The 27,726-nt window shown below is 35.6% G+C and overlaps 1 protein-coding gene across 1 annotated transcript in view; it reads left to right on the top strand.

The window, feature by feature from the left end:
- Nucleotides 1–27,726, top strand: part of OTOG (otogelin) — a gene marked incomplete at its 5' end in the record, with an annotated part of 95,809 nt that overhangs the window by 62,462 nt on the left and 5,621 nt on the right. The window contains 18 exon segments of the mRNA XM_015825376.1: nt 1,085–1,202; nt 3,323–3,402; nt 4,253–7,341; nt 8,102–8,270; nt 9,094–9,239; nt 9,572–9,661; nt 11,385–11,568; nt 16,306–16,526; nt 16,933–17,071; nt 17,560–17,754; nt 18,922–19,134; nt 20,027–20,131; nt 22,100–22,210; nt 23,525–23,626; nt 23,964–24,062; nt 25,672–25,712; nt 26,592–26,667; nt 27,082–27,260. Of these exon segments, the coding sequence (XP_015680862.1) occupies nt 1,085–1,202; nt 3,323–3,402; nt 4,253–7,341; nt 8,102–8,270; nt 9,094–9,239; nt 9,572–9,661; nt 11,385–11,568; nt 16,306–16,526; nt 16,933–17,071; nt 17,560–17,754; nt 18,922–19,134; nt 20,027–20,131; nt 22,100–22,210; nt 23,525–23,626; nt 23,964–24,062; nt 25,672–25,712; nt 26,592–26,667; nt 27,082–27,260 (5,357 nt within the window).

The following is a 27,726-nucleotide window of genomic DNA, read 5'->3' on the forward strand; positions in this document are numbered from 1 at the left end:
ACTATCTCCAGTTTGTAACATATATAACTGAATTTGTTAATATAGGTTACATTTCTCTCCCCATCTATTTATTTTGTGCATAAGCAATAAAAAAAATAAAAATTCACTGAGATAAGCTTCTGTATCAGGTTTCCTCATATGTTCTGGATGAAAATTTATCATCTTCAACTGTTGTATTAAGAATATTCTGTTGAAATTGTTTGGGCTGTTTATTGCAACTTGATAACTATTCTAAATGAAAAAAACAAACAAAAAGCACCTGGATGAGAGTTTTGGAGAAGATCCTTTTTTGCATTTATTGAACTGCTGACTTAGAGTCTGTACTCCAATTTTGTTGCTTTATTATTTTGATAGTGATGTAGATATAGCACATCAGAAGAAATTAATTCTTTATATTTGTGTTATTAAAGTGTGGGAATCACTTTTGCAAGAGGTAGTGATGGAACATATTCAAAGAGGCATTACATAGATTAATGGGCTATAATACTGTCAATACTGGATAGTTATTATGACTACATACTGTCTGCAATATAGTTATGACCAAATAATGTTTCCTATGGGGCATGAGCAAAAAAGTGCTATTGCATTCCTATATGTAAATACTTTCTCACAGAAAGCTGGTTAGCTATATATAGTGTATGCAGAATGGTTGGGTCTGATCCATTCTCGTTCTTAACCCTTTTCATCTTCTTGATTTACGCATGTTGAGAAATAGGATTCTTTCACAGGTACTTGAAATTCAGTTGGGATTGCTATAAACTATAAATAGATATTGTTGCTGCATTTGTAATACGAAAACATTCCTTCCAACTGAGACAAACATAAAGGAACTCCATATTGGCTCACCCAGAGATGTAACTCCTGAATAAAATGCAATATAAGGACATACATGGAAGTTTAGGGTTAGTTGAACCTGTAATAGAAAAACTGTGTGAATTGCCACCTACATTTTTTTCCACTTTGGGGGTGGAGGTGGCACTTGGGGACTACAAATAGGTTCCTGCCATATACAGTATTTCCAACATTTGTCTTTTCTCAAAACTGAATGCTTCAGACATTCTTACAGATAATTTTTTATTTGTAGATAGCAAATTTAAATTTTTATCCCGCTCAACCTGTGAATGGCGCTATGATGCTTGTTCAAGTCCTTGTTTCAAGACATGCAGAGATCCTTTGGCAAAACATTGTCAGACTGTTCCAAAGTAAGTATTTTTATAATTTAAATAATAGCACTCTTTCTAAAAGGGAAATGATACACTGTCTATCAGTTTAGGAGCAAAATAAAGGCTCTGCGAAAAATGTAACAGTTTCTATATACTTGAGGACTATGTTATTGTTAAGGCTGTGTAGCTTTAAAACTTTCATAGATACTGTAATATCCTCCTCTGTCTTTAGTATGATCTTAGACCAGACTACAGGTAGTCCTTGACTTATGACCACAGTTGAGCCCAAAATTTCTGTTGCTATGTGAAACATTTGTTAAGTGAATTTTGCCCCATTTGATGACTTTTCATGCCACAGTTGTTAAGTGAATCACTGCAGTTGTTAACATAATAACACTGTTGTTAAGTGAATCTGGCTTCCCCACTGAATTTGCTTGTCAGTAGGTTGCAAAAACTGATCACATGATCTCAGGACACTGCAACCGTCATAAATGTGAGTCAGTTGCCAAGCATCTGATTTTGATCATGTGACCTTAGAGATGCTACCTTGGTTGTAAGTGTGGAAAACGGTCATAAGTCACTTTTTTCAGTGACGTGGTAACCTTGATTAAGATAAGCATAATATACTGGTAATACAATGAACTGTTGTAAGTTGAGGACTACCTGTACAATCAAAAGAAAGGCAGAACCTCTGTGGAATGGGAACTTTGCAGAAGCTGTTGTTTAAGTGTGCCAAGCGCAGAGCACTGAAATGAGCTTTAGAGAATTTGGCATGGAGATGTATACACAGGGAACCTGCTGGAGTAGATTTTTGTAATTTTCTAAGAGTCAATAAATCATTCTAAAAGTCTTAAGTTCTGCCTCATCCCTTTGGTAACCTCTTTAGCTTTTTTTCTGATCCTAGGGAGAATTATGCTCTGGTAAGAGCCTGTATGAATAATTTGCTTGTGATGGTCTTCCTTCATGTGGATTTAAAATGACCTGCTAAAAATTTGCTTCAGTTCTAAGTAACCTGCCATCTAATCTAGACACACATCTGGGGGGCTGAAATAAAGATCTGATTGCATTTTTTAAGGGGTACATACTATATTGAAAACAAGTTTTTATTATGTCCTATAGGGTAAATACTGTATACATTGGATTTTATACAAAATGTTTAGTAGCTGCTGGATTAAAATTCCATTCATGCTTTTTGACAAAATTTTACTGTTGATGTAGTACTTTATTGAGCCACAGAGGAAGTACAGTTAGCATGAGCAGTTGTCCTAAAGTTTGGAAAACAAGCCCCAGATATTTAGAATATGCAAGTGGTTCTATGTCAGAATTGAACCTAAATAGATAATAGCTTGGCTTTTTATGCTTATACAGTTGTATTTGTTTAGTTTATCCACCTTATTTCTATGGCCTAGAAATAAGGACCTAGCAACCCCAGAAGAAAAAACAGGAGTCATCTACAACATACAATATAGGAACTGCAGCAACAACTATGTAGGACAATCAGGCAGAAGACTGGCAGAAGGCATTCATAAACACCAACTAGCAGTCGGAAGACATGATGAAAATTCTTTAATTTCACAACATATAGACAGATTTAGTTTCAGTTGGGAAAACGTGACAATCCTAGACTAGGCCAAGTCCAAAAATGCCAGGGAATTTCTAGAAGCCTGGCACTCTGACAAATTAGCCATCAATAGACACATGGACATTAACAATATCTATAGATTATGCAACCACCCCAAAAGGGAACCAAAAGACCCAAGCACCTCTCCGCCAGCAATCAGTACCCAGATCAGGATAGATTAACTCCAAGGTTAACTTCAGACCAACAATCAGGTAAACAATACCCCAATCAAGAAACTGCCAAAGAGCCAACAGTAAACAGCCTGACCAAAGAATCTTTAAGACCACCCTCAACAACACTGACAGGCAAGCCACCAGAATATAAACTGACAGCAAATACTCCTTACTAACTGATGATGTTACCTAGTTTGGGTAATGAAACATCTGCAAAAAAACAAGCAAATTCAGAGAGTATCAGGGACCCCTCATTTCAACCCTGAGCTACAACCCTGAGTTCCTTTATTGGTACATTATTCAGTACTTGTTTCAATGACACATTTTGCTGTATGAAAAGTTAATTATTATTAATCTTGTTTTAGAGTGGAAGGATGTGTTCCTATGTGTCCTTTGAATATGGTGCTGGATGAACTCACTCAAAGATGTGTTTATTTTGAAGACTGTACGTATCAAGTAATACTGATTCAAAATTATAGTGTTTAAAAGCTGTTAATTCAGGCTTAAATTTAGGAAAGCAATCCAACTTAGTTATAAAGTTACGTCTTCCCAATATAACAAAATAACAGAGTTGGAAGGGACTTTGGAGGTCTTCTAATCCAACTCCTCGCTCAGTCAGGAAACCTTATACCATTTCACACAAGTGGTTGTCCAATCTCTTAAAAATTTCCAGTGTTGGAACAATATCTTGTGCAAAGGTTCAACATCTTGACAAAATGAAGATCCCTTGATTGTTGCAGTTTCCCTACTATATTAACTGAAGTGAACAGGTCTATGAATTCCATTGCAGCATCTGGAGGAATAGGTGTTTTCTTAAACAAATATACACTCTGTTCTTTTAAGAAAGTATACTCAAGTAGGTTAAGGTAATATCTTCAAGTTACTTTCATGTCCAAGGACCTTAAATCTAAGTCCTTATTCTGTGAGAAAGCTGATTCCCTGAGGTTTCTTCCCACATAAAGAATTTTAGAATAGATACATATGAAACAGCTACATTTGGATTTACAACTGCTAAGGAAAAAGAGGTTTTGATTATCAGACACTGAAAAGATATAAAATTATAAATGTGCCCAGTAATGGATTAATTAAATTATATTTTTGAAGTCAGAACATGTTTTGAAATGTTAAAATTTAATCTTTTAAAAAATTCTTTCTGAATAGACATATTAGAAATTAATAACAGTATATTAAAACTGTGCTATTCCACACACTTTTAATTCTGCCGAATTTAATTCTGTGTAGTATTGCACTAAATATGTCTCATGTACAAGTCATATGTTTTTATCTTGTTTTAGGCATTGAACCAACAACTGAAGTTCAAATTCTACCATCTACTTTAAAGACACATACAGTGTTTGGGGCTCTTCAATCTTCCGCAGCAGTTCTGAGTAAAGAAATAGCTTTTTCTGTGACCCCAGCATCAAAACTTAGAGAAACAACACCTGCATCCAAGCAGCAATTCAGTTCAACCATTGAAAAAGCTAAACTTTCAACATTTTCATTGCCAAATATTACTTTAGCTACATTAGCTCTTTCAGTTCAATCAACTTTTGATACAAGTGCATTGCCAGGATTTTCACACCTGCTAACTGAATTTAGCCCCGTATCTGTAGTTCCTCCTTCAGCAACTGATGTAGTTATTGACACTTTGCAGACAAGCAGTATGACAAGCTTTTCAATCCCCTCAACATCTACAATTACTGAAGCAGAAAGTAAATTAACAGCTACTCCAACTTCCATTGTGACTCCATCAATTATTACAGAAGACAAATCATTAGACGCGTCTAGATTAGTTTCACAAATAAAAGTAATAACTGCTCAGAGTTCCCCTACAGAGGACATAGAAAGAAAGCTTCAGAACATTACAGAAAGCCAAACTTTATCTATAATAGCAACAAAACCAGAGCATACAAGTCAATTTTTTACCAAATCAACATTGACATCTTCGGAAATATCTTCCCCTTTGCCAACATCAAGGCAAACAACAAGCAGCACTAAGTCAAGAGTAATCCACTCAACTTCAACAATCACCAATGTTACTGAAACTTCATTTGCTCCTTTATTTACTACTTTAGTAGCTGAAAAACCAGTTCTAAAGCCAGGTTCTTCAGAAACATCAAAGACAACTGTTGTTTTAATTAAAGAACAGCTTAAAAGTACTATTATTCCAATAACTCCAGTACCAACACAGCTTCCCCACACGTTCCTGACATATCCAAGTGTTTTAGTTTCTACTACTAAGAAGGAAGTGCCACAAACATCAAATGTTACATATCAAACAAGTTCATATTTTTCTTTGTATACACCTATATTCTCAAAACCTCAAATTTTTACTTCTAAACTTCCCAGAAAAACTGATTTATCTTCTACTACAATAGTTTCCAAAAAATATTTACAAACAGAGCAGCCACTGTTTATAGTGCCAAGCATTACAGAGCCTGCAACTGCTTCATCTGATAGAGTTACATCTTTGTCTACAATAGTAACCTCTAAAACCTCAACTTCATCTGAATCATCAATTCCAATCTCCCAGAAAATATCTACAGAACACAAAATACCTTTGCTCCTGAAAACTACAAAGACAAGTGTTCCAGATTCTGGTGGTGTAACAAAATCAAAAACAGAATCTGCACTTATAACAGAAGTCATAGCCACAGTTGTCCCAGGTCCATTGGTCACTAAAAAGGTAGAATCAGTTGGAACAACTGAATATCCATTTATTCAGCATGCTGTTACTGATATGGAAAAAGCAACAGAATATCTTAGTAAAAAAGAATTGGAAAAAACTACCAGGTTATACACAAGAAAACCATCTATTTCTCACCTTCCAATATCCCTTTCTACAATTATAACGTCAAAGATAGACACTGCCCTTGTTCCTTTATCACCTGAAATTCAGGTTCCTGTGGCTGCAGCTATTCACCCAGTTACTTCAAAGACCACCTACAGGACAGTACCACCAAGCACAATAGTTTTAAGTTCAACTCCAGAATTGACAGTAAAAGAATCTAGGGTTACTTTATCTCCATATACTAAACTTAGCAGCAGGTCACCAACTGAAGTAGCATCCATCAAAGAAATATCAACCTTGTTTTCTTCAGCTACTCTTTCTGTAACAACATTTCCTCCTATAATCTCTCTAGTGAACAAAACATCTTTGTTTACTTCAGCACAAAATATAACTATAGTACCAACCACTGCAAAACCATCAGTTGAGCCAACAAAGTCATCTGTAACTTCCAGGTTTGCTACCTCCTCTGTTTATACTTCTGCAACAGAAAGCATTTCTACCCAAGTAAGAGACAAATCTGTTCTTCCATATTTGATAACACAAACACCAGGGAAGCATGAGTCTTTGCTGGCTTCTAAAGCGTATTTAACCACAAAAGGAACTTCTATAGCATATCAGTTTCCAGTTGAACAAACTGGTATTTATTCCCAAAGTACTTTAAGTACAACAGAGTCAGTCAAAATAGCAGTGCCTTCTGTCTTCCAAAGCACTTCACATCCATTTGTTACCCCTTCAGTTGCTTCACATACTTCTTCATTTTCACCCAAAATCCCACTTGTAAGTGATAAAGAAACTACCCAGCAAATAATAGAGTCCTTTTCTACCGAAAAGTTAAGGACTCATTTACCCACCACAGAGCAAGCATTAAGTCCTTCTCAGTTATCTGCAGAATCCACCACTTTGTTTCATGTATCAAAATCAACATCACCTTCACTATTTATATTGGAAGCACCAGAAACTTCAGTTGTGAGCCAAACAGATTCACAAGAAAGGGTATTTTTAACACCTGTATCAACAGCTTTCACATTTGTGAAGACCGGTGCTACAGAGAAGACATTAACTTTGTCTAAGCAAATTCCACTTTCTGCTATTTCTTCTAGCTCAGCGTCCATAGGACTAAGCAGTCTCACAACTAAGAGTGTCACAAAAACATTAGAAAAAACAGCAGGAACAAAAGAATCTATCACATCTTTATTTTCAGTACTTTCTGATATTTCAGAAACAAAGAGCAGACCTTCCAAAATACTAGAAACTGATGGAGAAATATTGGCTACAAAGCTTACTCTATCACCTTCAATTAGCAAACATTCACCAACGTCCCCTGCTCCACTTAGTTCTACTAATGAAACTGTAGTACCCAAGTCCCCATCTGTGAAGGAGGCAACAATAGCACCAACAAGCTCTTTGCCAATACTAACAATTCATCCAAATGCTACAAGAGCTACAGCCGCTCCTATCTATTCATCAACCAAACCAGTATATGATTCTGGCACAATATACGCTGCAAATTTTACTACTGTTGAAACTATGTCGGGTGCTTCAGCATCAGCTTTCATATCACCTGGAGAGATAGCAACTCAGCCAACATGTATAGTGAGTAACATGTAATTGATCTTTATCCAGCCCTAGGAAGGGAGGGGTTGTGTGTGTTTTAACTCAGAGATCATGGATGTATGATGTATATTAAGATATAGCTTCTTACATGTATTATTAGCTATAAATGTAGCGGTCCAGAGCTGTTGAAAGCCAGGTAGCATCCAAGCTAAACAAACAAATAAATAAATAAATAAATGTGGCTTTTACATGTTTATCCTGATTCTGCACTTCTTTAAAATCTCATATATCACAGTCATTAAAACATAACTAGTGATGCAAACAAGTGTTTCTAAATTTTTAGTGACAGGTTTCTTTTGTCCATACCTAGATCATTTACATACCTAGTTCCATTCTAACATGATATGGAAGCATTTTCTTGAACCAGTTTTTTAATAATTCTGCTCACAGGTTAAATATTATTGATGAAGAAGCTTAAGAGCATATTCATGATCATTTGGGGAAAATATTTGTGTATGTATGTGCTATTAATTTTTTTTTATTTTAACAACTAGCTTGACTTTGTAATCTTGTCATTTTTATGATCTGCATACTATTAATGTTGAATTAAAGACTGAACACTTTTCAAGGCTGCTATTTCAGAATTCAGCCTTAATTCCCCAAAAAAGTTCCTGAACACTTAAGGGATATTGGATACTTGGGCTCCTGTGTTCTACTACGTTGATTTCTTGAAAAAATATTTTCTCATTGTTTTTGTTTTGTTCAGAGTTGTAACCAATCTTTTCTAAATATGCCTTAGCCTGTCACAGAAAATGACTGCATAAAACATATTTGCTTAGATGGACAATTAATTCAAGTTAACCAATCACAGTACTGCCCATACAGTGCAACACAAACCAGCTGTGGATTTCTCGGATTTGCTGTTCAGATTAATGGCGACAAATGCTGCCCCAAATGGGAATGTGCATGTGAGTTATTAGTCATATAATGTTTATTTTTAAACGGCATAAAGCCAGTGAAACCTTGAACTTCAGAACAGGTATGGAAGGAACAGATGGTAGGAATTCTTTCTGCCTTGCATACAAAACAGTAGCAGTAACAAAAAGAAATAATATTGCACAAAAGCTGTGCAATGTGTAATGAAACAGAACTCAATGAAGAGGGCTTAAATTGGAAATCATACTGGTAAACGGCGGTTTACCAGTATTACTGGTAAAACGTGCAAATCCTCTTTTGGCCAATTCACTGGATACTGAAGAGGATACATATTATGTAGAGATTTTACACAACAAATTTTATGAGTTGGATTGAGACTCTCCAATTCCGGTTCTGAGAACATTTCTTTTAGAAGAATTCATTGAATTCTTCCATCGGTGCCCCTTTAGATTTTGATACAGATTGTAGAAATTTCTGAAGTAGCATGAAATGTGAAATGGGTATCTTTGAGGGAAATGGAAATAAATGCTGGACAATTATTTCAGAAAAGCAACCCTGAATTCAATTTACTTTGATCCCAAATACAATATGGTACAGAGACAAAATAATATTTTAAGATAGGAAATAGCAGAATTTCTTACTTTTCAAGCATTGGGTATCAGCTGCACACATATTAGGATTCTTTTGCAGCACAGACCTATTTATTAGGAAATTACTTGCCAGATTTTCAACAATTATTTACTCTTATTTGTTACATATTTTTATCTAATTTAACAAAACAGTGAATTTTCATTTGCCAGTGATCTTCTGTCTTCGTAATTTTTTTTAATTAATAGTTCACATTATGTTTGATAGGTCGATGCACTTTCTTCTCTGATCTGAGCTTTATCACCTTTGATGGACATCATATGGCTTTATTTAAAGAAGCATCTTATATAATCAGCCAAACGCAAGATGAAGTTATAAGCATTCATGTTGTTGATGACAGAAATACTAATATGGTACTAAATTTTATTTATTATTTTGTATTTATAGAATGTGCGCAAATAAATAGTCTTAGGCCTCTGATCCAATAGAAGCTTTGAGGCTAGAAGAGCATTAATTTTGCTTTTCTTGGGAGCTGATATTTGAATAATCCTTTCCGTGTATTTTCAGATAGCGACCCTTTTTTAACATTTTCTCTTAAATATCAAGACAATTGAATAAAGGCTGCAGTTGAAATTGGGATTTCATGGGAGAGGAATATTTTTATCACACTGCTTAACTTTATGAGACATGGAAACCGCTTTATAATTATTTGTGAATAAATTCTTATTTTTGTTGTTTTATTCAGGGGAACGTAACCTACTTCAAGCTAAGTCTGGCAATGCTGAATTTAACATATCTATCTAACCAGATTATCATTGATCGCTTAAGTAGAAAGGTAAACTTTACTTCTTCTGTTACTTAGTCATAGTTGTTGACCTGTGATAAAACGCTGTATTAAAATTCTAAGTCATGATTTTTTTATTTTATGATTTAAGTTAGGTGGCATAACCTGGGACCACCATAGCATCTGAAAGAAATGAACAGAGTTCCTAATGATATTTATGATCTAAAATCCAATTGTAAAGGGAAATTGTTAAACACATTAACTGATTGAATTGAACTGATATCATTTGAAATAAAAGTTAAATTAAATTCAAATGGGTACTTTCAACAATCTTTTTTTTTTTTTGGCCTAGTAATTTTGGGCATTTCATTTGAGGTGGCCAAATCTCCTAAAATTTGTGTAGTCCTTTTTATGTCTGTGTTCAGGTCATGTTTTTGATTCTAAAAACCAAAGTTTCCAAATAAAGACAGTAACTTGAATAATTAATATTAATTATTGCTTATTAATTAATTTTATTATTTATAATTAACAATAACTGCTAATTATTAATATTTTTATTTATTTGTATCCTGCCTTTATTATTTTTTTACAAATAACCCAAGGCAGTGAACATATCCAACATACCTTCCTCCTCCTATTTTCCTCATAACAACAACCCTGTGAGGTGGATTGGTCTGAGAGAGAGTGACTGGCCCAAAGTCACCCAGCTGGCTTTCAAGGCTAAAGCAGGACTTGAACTCACAGTCTCCCCTTTTCTAGCCTGGTGCCTTAACCATTAGACCAAACTTACTTTATTACTTAATTATTTTCTGAACATACAGATGAAGTAGGGAATAAGAACCTTTTAAGCAGTAATGGTATATTAAATTTGCTGTCCTTTATGTGATTATTTAAAAAATGTATTTAGTATGTATTCCTGTATTCCTGATATATTCCTCAGCAATCATGCATAGGAATTCTCAGTATATACATATACTTTGCAGTTAGTGCTGGAATATTTTCCGTCCTCTTTCTTACATGTCTTGTAATTTTTATCAGTTTTATAAGGCTGGATAAACAGAATATATTTGATAAAGGTTTATTACTGCATAATTGCAACTGTAGGTTAATATGAAGAAGCAATAACCTAGCCTTGAAAGTAGTCGTGACACTTAAGTTAGCTAAACTGTAGTGCTATTAAGAAACAAGGATCTTTTATTTGTTTTTTTATTTTAGCCACCTAGTTTCACTACTGTGAAACTACATCAGAAATAGTTGTTTGAATGTGCTGTTAAGAAATATATCAACCTCAGTATGCAATTTTAGATCTTTTTGGAAAAGGGAAATTACAACAACATCCAGCTTTGTTGCTGTTCCCCAGTTGGAATATGTTTTGAATTCTCTTGTATTATATCCTCTATTTCCTTTCTATACTTCAATCAAATCATATCATCATTATGCTTCTTAAAGAACTTAATTTCTCACTGGCTTAAAAGAAAAAGCTACCCATTGTCCTAATGGCATTAAATTATACCCACATAACTTGAGTCATAATTCTCTAAGCCAAATGCTGCCTGCATTTTGATTGCTTCCTCCCAAGATTTGCTATCTAATTGAGACTTAGGAATTTAATATGCAAGTTGTACAGATTTTCATTAGAAGTTCCACTAGAATTTATTTGATTAAAAGATTTGTGTTTACAGAAAAGGAAAAGGACTTGTTAAAAGTATTATTACGACAAAATACAAACTGTAATCTTAAGTGTTGCCTAAATATCTCTTTATATGTTTTCTAGATAGTGGTCAATTCAAAATATGCTTGGCCTACTGTTAAAAAATATGATTTTAAAATTGAGGACACTGGCTTTATGTATCTTATTAAAACCCCAACAAATACTAAAGTTCAGTGGTTCCATAATACTGGGATGATGATAATTGAACATAATGCAACCAGCGATCAAAAAACAATGGGATTGTGTGGTAAGTAAATTTTAGTAAGATTTATTTTGTTATATTTTACTTTATTTCTTTTATCTTTATATACTCACCTGCTCAGCATACAATTTTATTAAAGGGGAATATCACATTTGTTTGTTTATAAATTACGTATATTGCAACTTGAAGAGTAATTCTGTAAGAAAATAGAAAATGATACTATAATAATTGCTCACCAAAAGTATTTATAGCTAAAATGAGGCTAATTTTCAAAGTGCAGAATAAAAATGCTAAATTTGCCAACAAACTATCTGCAGTACAAATTTTAATGCCTCTCAGATCATATTATAGCTATAGCTCAGTGAAAATGTTCTTCTACATTTAGAGTTTGTGAAACAGAAGTATGGAGGCTGAAGTAATGTGAAAATAAATAGAGGACAAATAAGCAGAAAATGTACTTTACATTATGCTTTCCATAAAGTCATATAAGGTATTTGAAAAATGAGTGGCCTGCTCTCTGCTACTATACTGAAGAAAATGCATAAAGATAAGATTGTTCAATATGAGATAAATTTAAAACAGATGATATAATCTTCTCCACTAAATCTAAATCAGGAAAAGTGCTAATGGAAATCTGAGCTGATTTCTCCTATTGAGAAAAGGGTAAAGACGAATATATAGGCTATTGAAATTAAATGTAGGAACAAATATTTTTGTTTGAAATTTTAAGCAATATGTATCATTAAACAAAACACAGAAGGACCTCACTATGAGATGTATATGGCATAAATGTGCAATTTATGAGGTACATTGAAAGTTCAATTTTCTCCTACCTATAGTTTGTTAACCATATCTATAAACTGTTAGAAAAATGGGTCTCTTCTAACCTGATGGAGGACCAGAAAGGAAAATGTGATTAAGTATAATTTCTTTCTTATAATAATGATCCATCCTTCTGAGGTAGGTAAAATGCGGACACAGATTGTTGGGGGCAATATGCTGACTCTGTAAACCGCTTAGAGAAGCTGTAAAGCACTGTGAAGTGATATATAAGTCTTAAGTGCTATTGCTGTAATTGTGCCAATCTGCATGTTTGGCTCTACCATATCATACGTCCAGCCAGTGGTAGTACTCATTTTATCATGCCTAGACCTAGGTTGTAATTCTGGATAGGGCCTTTTTGAAAAGTCAATCAGACTAGAAAGCCTGGAAGAAAGAAGTGGCAAACCACCTCAAGAAACCTGCAATTGATAGGTCACCAAAAGTTGAGCTCAATTCCCAAGACCATATTAAGCTTTCAAGGTTTGAAAGGCTTCCCTACTCTCCAGCCTTAAATAATGGGTTGCTCAATGACCCTTTCCAAAATTGATTTGCAACAGCCGCAAACGAGCATTAAGTGCAATCAGCTGCTTGAAGGTGAACTTTAAGAAACTAAATACAAGTATTCTAACTTATCATCAGTCTGGTTCAATAATCGATGTCTTTACAAAAAAATTCCCCAAACCTGCCTGAAGACTTATGGCAGCAAGACTTCTATGAAGTTTCAGATCTTACAAATAGTAATGTTGCTATAGGGAAGAAACACTTGAAATAAATATTAGTGACAAAGGAAAAGGACTTGTTAAAAGTATTATTATGACAAAATACAAATTCTAATCTTAAGTGTTGCCTAAATATCTCTTTATATGCTTTCTAGATAGTGGTCAATTCAAAATATGCTTGGCCCACTGTTAAAAAAATGGTTTCTGATTTCAAATTGTTGCTTTGACTAGCTTCTTATTTTTGTTTAACACTGATCTTAAAACAAGAAAAAACAATGTTTTAACAGTCTCTTGAGCTTTATTTACGCTGAAGTCCTACTCATATTTCAGCAACAAACATGCAGAAATTTATGTAGCAGAAAGACCTATTGATTGGAGTCAAATCTTGACTTAATATTATATATTTAAACTTATCTTTGATTATATCTGAGAAACGTAAGACAGAGATTTTGATTTGAAATGTTCTCCCCTTAGAGCAGGGGTGTCAAAGTTGCAATGTCATGTGATGTGTCATGACGTATCATGACTTTTTTGCCATTGCCAGCAATGGGGTGGGCATGGTTTTGCTATGATGTATCTGGCCCGCGGGTTGGCGGTTTGACAACCCTGCCTTAGAGGGCTGTTTGTTATCTACATTGACATCTTTTTGAGCTTGGCAAAAATTGTATTATTATCCCAGACTTTCAAAACTTTTATTGTTTAGAATTTTTCAGTTCAGTTGATATCAGAAATATTGAAATGTATAAAAATCTGTTTATATTAGTGTGCGTGTATGTATGTATGTATGTGTGTGTAAATTATTAGAATAATTTCATAATTTTTTCTATAGTTTCATAAACGATTAGGAATTGGCAAAACCAAAATGTGAGACAACATATATAACTAAATGAGGTTTTGGGGCAGATATCTTTGAAATGTTACAATGTAAAGATGGAGTTAGAATTCCTCAGTGACAAAATCAGTGGATCAGAGGAATGCTGTGGATATAATTTACTTGGACTTCAGTAAGGCATTTGATAAAGTAGATCACAACCTACTACTCGATAAGATAGAAAAAAGTGGGTTAGACAGCATCACCACCAGATGGATTTGTAGCTGGCTGACCGGCCGTACTCAGCGTGTGGTCCTCAATGGAACTGCATCTACATGGAGGGAAGTGTGTAGAGGGGTGCCCCAGGGCTCTGTTCTAGGCCCAGTGCTCTTCAACATCTTCATCAACGATTTGGACGAGGGGATAGATGGGGAACTCATCAAATTTGCGGATGACACCAAGCTGGCAGGAATAGCCAACATTCCAGAAGACAGGCTTAAGATACAGAAGGATCTGGACAGACTTGAACACTGGGCACTATCTAACAAAATAAAATTCAATGGTGAAAAAAAGTAAGGTTCTACATTTAGGCAAGAGAAACCAAATGTACAGGTATAGTATAGAGGGTACCTTGCTCAATAGTAGTAACTGTGAGAGGGATCTCGGAGTCCTAGTGGACAATCACTTAAATATGAGCCAGCAGTGTGCTGCAGCTGCCAAAAAAGCCAACTCAGTGCTGGGCTGCATTAACAAAGGGATAGAATCAAGATCACGTGAAGTATTAATACCACTTTACAATGCCTTGGTAAGGCCACACTTGGAATACTGCATCCAGTTTTGGTCACCACGATGTAAAAAAGATGCTGAGACTCTAGAAAGAGTACAGAGAAGAGCAACAAAGATGATTAGGGGACTGGAAGCTAAAACATATGAGGAACGGTTGCTGGAATTGGGTATGCCTAGTTTAATGAAGAAAAGCACTAGGGGGGGACATGATAGCAGTGTTCCAATATCTCAGGGGCTGCCACAAAGAAGAGAGAGTCAAGCTATTCTCCAAAGCGCCTGAGGGCAGGACAAGAAGCAATGGATGGAAACTAATCAAGGAGAGAAGCAACCTAGAACTAAGGAGAAACTTCCTGACAGTTAGAACAATTAACCAATGGAACAACCTGCCTCCAGAAGCGGTGAATGCTCCAACACTGGAAGTTTTTAAGAAGAGACTGGACAGCCATCTGTCCGAAATGGTGTAGGGTTTCCTGCCTGAGCAGGGAGTTGGACTCGATGACCTCCAAGGTCCCTTCCAACTTTATTATTATTATTATATTATTATTCCATTGCCACACGGAAACTGTATTAGCTTCCATATAGAATCCTTCAGTGTATCCAAAACTTTTTATGATTATATATACTGTAGCAGCTTATTTTTTTAATGCAGAGTGTTTAAAATATAGCCACATAAAGTTTTACTTCTGCCAATGGTGCAATGTAAGTTATTGCACCATTGGCAGTCATTATACTTTACATTATATAGCCTTAGTCAAAATCCCTCCTTTGATTTCATGGACATGTCCTTATTGTTTTCTTGGCAGCAATACAGATGTGGTTGCCATTCCGTTCAAGATCTATCGTAGAGTTCCAATGCTTCTTAATGATCTCTTACTAAACACTAATCAGATTTTTTTGAGAGTAACCAAGGTCTGCTAGGTGTTGTAGTTATTTGAGCATGTTAGACACTGCATGGAAATTGGCTACTGCTATAGACTGAAGATTTTACATATGAATCGGATGGGTTTGGTTAAATCATCTGGAGGTTTTTTCAAGGTGTGATAATTACAATGAGGCCAGTTTTATTATCCTGTACCATATGATATGTAGAATCAGGGCTTTTTTCCTCATAGAATGCCCAGAACGGAGTTCCGGCACCTTTTTTGGATGGAACCTTGTAGGGTAGGCAAAGCGGGTTGTATCACATGTGTGAGTTCTGGCACCTTTTTTTAAAAAAAACAAAAACACTGTGTAGAATAATATATATTGGAATTTTATCTTTGCTTTCCGTGCTTATTTTCTGTTTCTGATACGACATGTTCCGGTTCGACATGGTTACTTTACAATAGAGTAGAATTAGCTCATCTGGTCATGTTTCCTGTTTGATCTACCTCGCAAAGCTGAGAAAAGTTCTGTTTGTGGAAGAACTACCAAATTTAAATACCACTTATTCTAGTACAAATGGCTGTAGGTCCTTTCTAGATATTAACTGCAACTGTAAAATTAAGCAGTTTTCCTCAGGTCTTCAGTATTGGCGGGAAAGATTACTAAGTTTTCCTTTTGTTTGTTTTATGTTCTATGTTGCTTAGAATCTTTTCAGATTGAAGTGGGTTATAATAAGCATTATAAAATAAATAAATACATACATACTGTTCTCTTTTGCAGGTTTCTGTGATGGAATTTCAACAAATGACCTCATGTTACCTAATAATACAGTTGTAAGAACTGCAGCTGCTTCAGTTATCTTCACAGATAGCTGGTTGGTGCCAAATACATTGAAGTATATTGGAGAACCAAGAACCCATGAAGCTAATTGTTCAACCATGAATTGTTCATTTTGCTTAAATATGTTGTTGAGCCAAACATTCAGCAGCTGCCATTCTTATGTATGTTATTTTTGATTTCTACTTCAATTATTCTGATTGTTGACAAATCTGATTTTATATTAATACTGAGCAGTCAATCTATGGATTGCATTATGTTTATAAGAAGTTGCCCACTCTTGCAGTAGGACCAATAATATAGTTATTCAAGAAAAAATATTTTGGTGGTTTTGACATAGCTCGAATGCAATGGAATATTTCTATTTGAAGTAGGATCCATAATTCACAATAATCCAGAAATATGTGTGTGTGTGTGTGTGTGTTTATGTGTATGGTTGTGTGTGTGTGTTTGTGTGTGTGTTCTTTCCATCAGATTACTAATAATACTGGTTTTCAACTCTGTCAGTTACTAAACCAAATATATATTTTTATGTTACTAATCCAAATATATGTTTTTATGTGTGTTAAGGTTTCTCCAGCTTCTTTTTGTGATTTATGGATCCAAGACACTGGATATATTCAGGATCCATGTTTAGCACTGTCTGCTTATGTCGCCATGTGTAATAAATTTAATATCTGCATAGAATGGAGGAATTCTAGTTACTGTCGTAAGTATTAGTATTGAGACTATATACATTACTGGAAGTTGATAAGACAATGTAGTCTATGAAATTGAATAATATACTAGAGCTTAAGTTCAAGTCCAAAGTCAGACTTTTTTTGTTTTTGAAATGTTATTAATCGTTGGGCACTGTTTGTACTGCAAGTGCAAGTAAATATTGGAATAACTGGATTTTTTTCAGCACAATAAAGCTATATGAACAGAAGTACTATAAAAAAATGTCAGAGCAAATGATAAGATACATTAGCCATGAACTGTGGGAAAAAGGCTTTGAGCAGGGAAATTAATGGGATGAATGGTGAGCATGTGAAGGATTAAGCATTCCCAATTCTTCAGCTCTAAAATTCTTTTTACTTTCAAGTGAAGAAGGGGATAATATCACTGCTTATTAATGCCAATGCATCTGTTACATAACCTGGTGATTCCCATATCAATAGAAACACTATGTTAACACTGTATTTCTTGTCTTGCTAGCCTTTCCTTGTCCAGAAGGTTTCTCTTATAAGGCTTGTATCCATCCATGCAATACCCCAAGTACTTGTCAGAGTACAGAGTCAACAGCAGAAGATTCAGACTCTTGCTTGGTGCTCACTGAGGGCTGCACCTGTGCAGAAGGAACCATCCTTCATAGAATTCATTCTGCTCTCTGCATCCCGGAAGAGAAGTGTGGTAGGTGCTGCCCTTTTTTCTTCTGTAGTCTATGAGAAATATGTAATCCATCTTTCCAGATAGCTGTGATGAAATTCAGATAACATAATAGCCAATAGATCTCAAGTCATCTATATAGGTAACTGTCAGGTGCAAGTAATCAGGAACAGGAGTTGAGTTGAGTTCAAAGCACTTCAAGTTTATTACATGCTACCTATACAGAAGAATCTGATCTACTAACAGTTAAGGCAAATTGGTACTAGCTAAGAGTCAATGGAATTCAAGGGGAGCTGGATTTAGGTCTCTTGTGAGAGCAGATTTAGGACTCCAAACTGATAACACATTTGACCCTGCCCTCCAGCTCAGCCTGGTAATCTCCTACAGTAACTGTTGAATGGAATGGAAGCAACTTTTAGTTTGTGAACTGTGCTTATAAAGAGAGAAGCTACTTCTTATTTATTTATTTACTTGTCTTTGGATAGTATCTTAGTCTACAGAGGTTCTTCTTTTGTAATGTCTATTTGGATGTTAGGAATATTCTGCATATTCAGAAAATACTTCCAACTTTATCTCTTGTGGATTATAAATAGACACTAGAGACAACCCAAAGGTGTTTTCCCAAAAGACAACTGGACTTTCTTGGTTTTTTTCCTTGGGAAAAAAAAATCACTTCTCATCCAAGAAACTTCTTCAGTTCAAGGAAAACACTAAGAAAGTCCAATTGTCTTTTGGAAAAGCGCCTTTGGGACAACCATGGCCTGTATGATTGAGAATCTCCATAGACTCTAGAGACAAACCAATAGTTATAATGGGTGGTATAACAACGACTGTAAATAAATCAATAAGCAGAGAGATGAAGCTAGAGGTTACACTGTAAGCATCCTAATGATTCAGTTTCTTATGAATTAGACTTACCTTATAACTGTTTGCATAGGAGTTGAAGCATGTTATCTGCCTACTTCTGTAGTGCTGCAGCTGAAGGCCATATACATTTGTTGACATTGTTCACTCTAGTCTAGAACTTTGTTGGTTGTCACTGTTTTTACTAGTTACAGTAGATTTGTATATTGCCTTATTCCCAACAACTTTGGGTTTTGCACTCATGCAAGCATTAGACACGTAATAATGCCAGTGCCAAAAATATTTTTAGAAAAATGTTAATGCGTGTAGTTTTTCTAAACAATTCAGCCTGTACAGATCATTCTGGAGTGCCTCATGCAGTAGGTGAAATTTGGAAAAGTTCCAGTAGTGATTGCTGCATGCACAAATGTGTGGAGAGTGATACCATTGCTGCTGTGGAATACAACTGCTCTGTTAATTATGATGTCAGATGTCAACGCTTTGGGGAAGTGGCTTTAATTGTCCCTGATGATCAGTCCTGTTGTCATCAGAAAGTCTGCAGTAAGTGTTCTTGCATATTCCAGTATCTGAATGGCTTTCTTTTAGAAAAAAATAACAAGAGCAGATGTTTTGTTTTTAAAGTGCATTTTTGTTTTAAAAAAAAATCACACTAGTGGCAAGTGACTTGATTAGTATATAATTGTATATAATTTGAAGATTGTTTTTCATTCGTTTATAAGGCTGTGACATCGATAGCAAGGAAGAAAGTTGATAAAGGATGCATAAGATAATCTGGAATTGTTTGCAGCCTGTCAAAATAGCTATTTAATTGCCATTAAAGTTCCTAAGGTTACCAGGAAAATATACTGCGCAAGGAAATCATGTTTCAGAAGGTTACCTAAAGAACCTAAAGAGTTGCAATTATAATGTTTTCTCAATTTGGTCAAATAAATTTTACCAGTGAAACCAGTGTAGGCAGAATAAAGTTTGAACAAGAATCTGGAGAAGTTTATACTTTCTTATTTCAGTTATTGTGAGCCAAATTGAAAGAAAGAGCACTATATAAGCTGCTTTAACATCTCTGAAGAAAAATAGGATAGGAATCTAACCAGACATACAACAAAACATTAGAAAGGTGATATCCCATCTTTGCATTATTTTCCTATCCTGAATTAAAAGATTCTTTTTTATGCAGCTTGTTTTCTGAGAAACCTATATGTATATATGAAAAAAAAACAACAGTCCAATGCAATTGCCTATTGGATTCTGCTTCTGTTTGCTTGGCTCCAGGATCTTTTACAGGGCATGGGAGTACTGACGTTTTTTGAATTTATAATTGAAAATATTTCTGTGGCAATATTTAGCGCGGGTGCCAAAATGTGGCACATTTTTAAAGCTATACTCAGCAGCATTTTTTTTCATTCTTTTTGGGTCTGTTTGGCTATCCATAAAGCTTGCAATCAAAGCCTTTGTGACACCCTGGTTCCTGAATGCAAAGTCTTAGAGAAACTGGTGACCTATTATCAAGATAACTCCTGCTGTCCAAATTATACATGTGGTAAGTACTGAATTTAAAAAAAATCATTTTCAAAGCAGTCTTTACTGTCTTGCATAAAGACACACAGAGAGAGAGATGGCAGAAGGAAGTAATCCCCAAGGAGTGGATTAAGGATAAATGAACACCTGGAAGAGAGACTACTGATATAAGGAAAAAGTGATGGGAAACAACCACATGGTTGTGAGAGCTAATTTGCAAGAATAACAGAATAATAGAGTTGGAAGGGACCTTGGAGGTCTTGTAGTCCAATCTCCAGCTCAGGCAGGAAACCCTATACCAGAGGTCCCCAACCTTTGGGGCACCAGGGACTGGTTACATGGAGAGAGGTTTTTCTGTGGACCGGAGGGTGCGTGGTATTGTGTGCTGTTTGCATCCCATGGATGGGGCTTTGCTTGTTTATGCGGACCAGTTGCTGGCATGCCGCAGCCCCGTACCGGTCCGGACCGGGGGTTGCGGACCCCAGCCCTATACCATTTCAGACTAGAGAATTGTGCATGGGAGGAATCATGGGAAAACCTTATCTGGGACTACTAGTGAGAAATGAATCAGAACAAAAAAAAAAGGCCCAGGCAGCTGAGAATGACGCTTTCTTAGGTAGATAAGTTTCAGTGAAGAGAATGAATGGTTTAGGGCCCAGGTGAGATCAGAGCTCAGTGTTTTAGGGCTGAAGATGAATGAACTCACCAAACTGGAATTCAGAAATGACTGGATCTCAATGGGAACGAAGAGGAAACGCTCTTAAAACTTTTATTAAAAATTGAAAACTCTTGTTAGTCGAGGATTTTTCAGGATTAGCTATCTGGAAAAGCAAGCTGAGAGCAATTTCTCTTCGCAGAATTTCTAAAGGAGAAATTCTAGGCCAGAATTTGCATTGAGATTTATTTCTTTTAAGGCATACTAGTCTGCTTAATGAATCCCGTCATTTGGAAATTGGCCTTTGGTAATTTTTAATTGTCTTTTGTCTAGTTCAGGGGTAGGCAACCTTGGCTCTTTTATGACTCGTGGACTTCAACTCCCAGAATTCCTGAGCCAGCATGTCTGGCTCAGGAATTCTGGGAGTTGAAGTCCACAAGTCATAAAAGAGCCAAGGTTGCCTACCCCTGGTCTAGTTAAAAGCTGTCATATGTTATCTGAACTCAGATATGGACCATCAGATCCGTCATCGGGTTTTCCCATCACTTTCAGTGGGAGACTAAAGTTTGAGATACTGTATTGTTTGTATTTTTGGCAGAATTCAATGCTTTATTCCATCACCATCATTATTATTCCTCCTCCTCTCCAGTTTATGGGACCACCCCTCTCTCAACAGCCAAACCAATCTTAAGGGGGAGGACCCTGGATAAGGCAGTTTCTTTATCCAGGAAGTGCTATGTAGCAATAATAGGAAGATGAACCAAGATGCAAGGGTGGCAGTCCTGGTCATGGGCTCTAACAACAATTCTTATTGTTAAAAAAAATAAAATGGCAACCCTGCGTATAGAATTAGTTCTCAACTTACGATCACAATTAAGCCCAAATTTTATGTTGCTACGTGAGAAATTTGTTAAGTGAGTTTTACAACTTTTCTCACCACATTTGTTAAATGAATCACTGCAGTTCTTAAATTAGTACCACGGTTGTTAATTGTATCTGGTTTCCCCATTGACTTTCCTTGTCAGAAGGTTGCAAAAGGGGATTGCATGGCTCTGGGACACTGCAACCGTCATAAATATGAGTCAATTGTCAAGCATTCGAATTTAAATCATATGACCATGGGGATACTGCAACGGTCATAAGTGTGAAAAATGGTCCTAAATCACTTTTTTCAGTGCCGTTGTAACTTTGAATGGTCACTAAATGAACTATTGTAAGTCGAAGACTACCTGTACTAGATATTATTCCAGAAATTAATAATAGTACAGCAATACAAATGAACACTCCAAGTTTTATTTTACTTCATTTGGCTTGTTTATGTTCTGCTTATTTCAGAATGTGATCCAGAAAAATGTAAATCTATGGAACCAATTCCCCATTGTCGATCAGATCAAACTTTGGTTGCTGCCCATGTGGAAGGCACCTGCTGCTTCTCTTATATTTGTTGTACGTCAGATTTAATTCTTACTTATACTTCAAGGCCTCAAAGATATAAGAATAGTATCGTAGATCAATAATACTTGTTGTTTCATGCTTCACATCATACATTCCTGTATCCATATTGCTTCAAAGAAACATTTGGTGACTCAGGACCATTTTAAATTTCAGGTGGAGGTAATTTGAAATGTAGTTAGTAATGAGAGTGAAGATGAAGTTTCTTTAAAAGGAAAAGGAGGAGAAGAAGAGAATGAAAATAGATCATTATCTTCTAGGACTTTAAGAATTGCAAAAATGGGAATTACGTTTGAATCACGTATACATATTGTATTACTTCAGTGATCAATCCTGAAGTAATATTTACCTGCTGAAATTTGTCACTTGTGAACAATTGCCTAAAATGATATTGTGAAAAGGTAGGGTGTATAATGCCAACATACTGTAATGGTGCATTGAAAGCTTAACTGAATAAGAGCTTGTACCTCCTTCTTTCTTGTAGTAAAATTTGTATCGACCAGCTTGTATAAAAGATAAGATAAGATAAGATAAGATAAGGCAGTGATGGCGAACCTTTTAGAGACTGAGTGCCCAAACTGTAACCCAAAACCCACTTATGCATCGTCGAGTGCCGGGTGGGTGTGGCCCATTGGCTGGGCGTGGCCCACTGGGTGGGCGTGGCTGCAGTGTAACAGCAGACTGGGTGGGACTAAAAAGTTCAATCAATCAATTCCAACTTTGCAAGATCTTTTTTTTTCCTGCAAGAATTTGAAATTGACTGATTGAACTTTTTTTTTTTGTACGCAGCAGTGGAGACCTAAAGCGAGAAGGTTTTATAAAACCCAGCTGAAGGCCTAGGACAGGGGCGACGGCACGCGTGCCCACAGAGAGGGCTCTGAGTACCACCTCTGGCACCCGTGCCATAGGTTCGCCACCACTGAGATAAGGCAAGGCAAGGCAAGGCAAGGCAAGGCAAGGCAAGGCAAGGCAAGGCAAGGCAAGGCAAGGCAAGGCAAGATAAGATAAGATAACCTTTATTGTCATTTTTTACTGTGAGCACACTGGCACACATTAAAAATGAAATTCTGTTTTTATTTGTTGTAGACCAGGGGTAGTCAACCTTGGCTCTTTTAAGCTAAGCTGGCTCAGGAATTCTGGGAATTGAAGTCCACGAGTCATAAAAGAGCCAAGGTTGACTACCCCTGTTGTAGACTATGGTTAAAAGGAAATAAAATGTAGTTCACAAAACTGTATGCAATTATTGAAAACTGAATAATAAAAAATAGCCAACTTTATTTTCAGATAAATTATATATTTCTCTTTTAGCCTGTAGCATTTGTTCTGATCAAATTCCCATCTGTCAAGAAGGAGAAAGGCTCACTGTGAATGGCAATACTACTGACAGATGTTGCCCTGATTATCAGTGTGGTGAGTTTGTTCTCAGAGGTTATCTTAATTATTTTGCGGTGATTGTTCTGAGCTATAAATTTACAGATTTGTCATGAATTAAACTTTTTATTAATCTGCATTCATTTTCAGTTATGCAAGAAAGATAGAAGGTTAATACATTAATATTAATATTATTTATATATATTAAGATGTACATCAGTAAATAGTGAAGACTGAGACATTAAACACACAATTAAAACATTTTTATTTATATTTGATTAGTAAGTATCATCTTGAGTATTTTTCATTCAAATGGAATTCTTCCATTTCAAGAATATGAGGATAAAACCACATGTCTTCTATTTTTAACTTGCAGTCTGTGAAACCTTTCGTTGTCCTGAATTTAAATGTATGTTGGGAATGTCCCTGATACAAGTTTGGAGTCCAGAAAAATGTTGTCCATATCGTAGATGTGGTAATTATGTTTTTTTCTTCATTTATCTTCGAGCAATTAACAGCATTTTTTTTTTGAAAATACAAAGTCAATGGTGTTGGATTAAAATTATAACTATGGTTCAAAACAATCTAGAAATGTGGTAGGTTGATACTGAATAGTTTTTAGAGTTGTTTTATTGCCTAGAAAGTTTTCCTTAGTTTCCAAAATTATACAACTTAAATTCTTTGTAAAATAGCAATAGCCATGTATATAGCACCCTGTCGTGCAGTGGTGGCGAACCTATGGCACGGGTGCCAGAAGTGGCACTCAGAGCCCTCTCTGTGGGCACGCACGCCATCGCCCCAGTCCTAGGCCTTCAGCTGGGTTTTATAAAACCTTTTCGCTTTAGGCCTCCGCCGCCGTGTACAAATAAAAAAGGTTCAATCAATCAGCCAATTTCAACTTCTCAGGGAAAAAAAAAATCTTGCAGAGTTGGAATTGATTGATTGAACTTTTTAGTCCCACCCAGTCTGCTGTTACCACCGCAGCCATGTCCACCCAATGGGCCACGTCCACCTGGCACCCGATGATGCATAAGTGGGTTTTGGGTTACAGTTTGGGCACTCGGTCTCTAAAAGGTTCGCCATCACTGCTGTAGTGCTTTACAGCACTCTCTGGACAGTTTATAATATTAGCCTATTGCCCCCAACAATCTGGGCCCTCATTTTACCAACCTCAGAGGGATGGAAGGCTGAGTCAACCTTGAGCCCATCAGGATCGAATGCCTGGCTGTGGGCAGAGTTAGCCTACAATACTTCATTCTAACCACTGCACCACCACGGCTCATAAATTATCGTTATTGGGCTTTGATCTACAACCAATGTTACTAATGTGCAAAATCATCCTTTGCTCCTTTGCAATGAATGGAGTTGCAGTCAGGATAAACATAGACAAGGTGGACATGAAAATTCTGTTGAATGATTAGAAATTTTTTTACATACACTGAATAAATATTGAATTATGAAATGTATTTATTCAGTTTATATAGTTGCTCATCTCGGGCACAAAACCAAAATTTCAAGATCTTATAAAAGACTAACAGGGGCCGGATCAATCTAATCTCAGGGTCGGGGAGGATAATATACCAAAGGGTGGGTACTACGTGTAAGTACAAATGACTTTGGGAGACAAGATTAAATGCCACAGACTATGCGATGGTCGAATGAGAGAAAGCTGATCCCACAGAAAGAATGGAACTATGGCAAAAGTCTCAGAAGGAACCCTCCTAAGTTTCTTGGACTTGTAAAGGTGAAGCAGAAGAAGTGCACTTTCAGACTTGCAAGATTGAGGTTTGCCTTGTGAGGTAGTGGAGACAAGAAGTGGTTGCTCTATCCTTATTGTAGGGTTAGTTTAACAAAATCATTGTTACAGTACTTACAAACATCAGCCCATTGAGTGAAGTGGTCTCTCTTCCTTGAAAGTTTATACTATAATGAATCTTCAAAATATTTACAGTGTCACAATTTTTAGTGCAATGTTGGTTGTATTGTTCGAAAAATATAATTTAAAAAAATGCATTTGATGAATGTTTTGCTGTATGGACAGCTTTAGGAGGACTGATTTTCCCTTCTTCAATTTATTATTTTAGAGTGTGCATGTAATACAATTCCAAAGCCTCAGTGTAAACTGGTAAGAAATCTTACTGAAATATGCCTAAAGTATCTGCAATCTATTGTTGTTTATATGTATGTTATGTATATGTACATTCTTGAGAGCAGGCAACAGAATTTCATTTTTAATGTGTGCCAGTGTGCCCACAGTAAAAAAATGACAATAAAGTTTATCTATCTATCTATCTATCTATCTATCTATCTATCTATCTATCTATCTATCTATCTATCTATCTATCTATCTATCTATCTATCTATCTATCAATCATTGTTTTTTAGAATTTAGAGTATACTAAGATCTTTTGAATTCACCAATATTTATATATAAAAATAACTAGAATACTCAACAAGAATTGGTAGTTTATTTATGTTTCATCAATTGTTGTAATTATAGTACCTGTTTAATAAAACAAGTACATATTGCAAATTAATGCTCATTGTAGCACTCTTTCCTGTATATGAGGGTTTTATATGTTAATTAAAATTCTCTTGGTAGAACTCAACAAACTGAAAAGAGAGGTTGCTTATTAATCTGACATACATTTTTCCTCTGAGAAAAGTTAACAACATGTGTATTTGGGACTCTTTGAGACCCTTTGGACATGCTGACTCAGTAGGTTCAATAGGAGTAAGTCCTATGGGTCTCATCAGCATTGACTTTTGTTAAACAAGTGCAGAATTAATTAGTGAATGTGTAATTCAAGTGACATGTCCGAGAATCTCAAAATTAGTGATTTATATAAGACATCTAGGACTCAGATTTCTTTCTGGATATATATGTATGGGCTTTTACTATGTTAGAATCCATAACTCTGTTAAGAAGATACAGTGAACAGAAACACTGATATTGAAGAACAATATATGTGGGATAATATTGATATTTTTCTGATGTGAACAGGGAGAGAAAATGGTCTTAGATGAAAAATTCCAGAACAGCACAGAAAATGTTTGTCACTGCACTAAATATAAATGTTGTAAGTAGACCCATTTTTATTTTGAAAGCTCTAATTTATGCCAGTATGAATAATTTCTATTTATGAACCACGCATTTTAAGGCAGTATAATATATAATTCATATTTAAAAATCATGTTAAAATAAAGGAATTTTTATAAGCAAATGCTATTTCCCTGCAACTTGAAAAGACTTGGAAATAGCTAGCTCCATTGTGCCTAGCTCCATTGTTTTATGACTGCAGTAGGATTCTATTGATAGAAGTCAGGAGAAAGTTATGAGTAAATATTAATGTATTCATTTTCTTTCATCAGTGATGTTTATGAATATTTAAGCATGTTGCTTGTCTCACTTTCTTTGCTTGAAATAGCAATGATATTTCAAGCACGTGAACAATTTTACATAATGTCTTTTGTATTTATTGGCATTTTTCTAGCAAAAGACAAAGTATGTCTGAACAATGAAAGAGGCGTTCTGCTTCCAGGACAATCCATTGTTGAACACTCATCTGGTGGCATTTGTCACACTTCATACTGCACAAATATACTTGACCCTGTTACCAAGTTCTATCGGATGAATACCTCCATTATTGATTGTGCAGCAAGGTGCAAATCTGTAAGAAGTTCAAAATTAAACTATACGTTTTCACTGAGAAGTTAAAAAGAGAGAGAGGGGACATCATTCACATTTTCTACTCTGTTGTGATGGGAGAAGTGAAGTAAAGCAGTAGTTGCCCTTTCAATTCAAACTGCTCATACAGAAAGACACGCAATGAATTTTGGTTTTAAGCAGCAGTAAACCTAGATAATCTAAGCCCAAGTCAATGTAACCATTGAAGTATACAGTAGTTTAATATAATGGGTTTAAAAATAAATAAATAAACAATTCTGGTGAAGTTTCCAGTGAAGCAAAGTGTCTCTGCATGCACATACATTTGCAGAGAGCTGGGAAAGCCTTTCAAGGAGGACTGGGACTTTAATGCTTTGAGGACAGCTTGTTTGCTCATATCAAGACATTTTGTAAAGCTCCCCTTTGGAAAGTTTTCGATAGTTTCGGTTTCTTATATACTTTCCATAAACAT

Source organism: Protobothrops mucrosquamatus, unplaced genomic scaffold (assembly GCF_001527695.2).
Source record: "Protobothrops mucrosquamatus isolate PMUCROS unplaced genomic scaffold, P.Mucros_1.0 scaffold2605, whole genome shotgun sequence".
Taxonomy (NCBI): Eukaryota; Metazoa; Chordata; class Lepidosauria; order Squamata; family Viperidae; genus Protobothrops; species Protobothrops mucrosquamatus.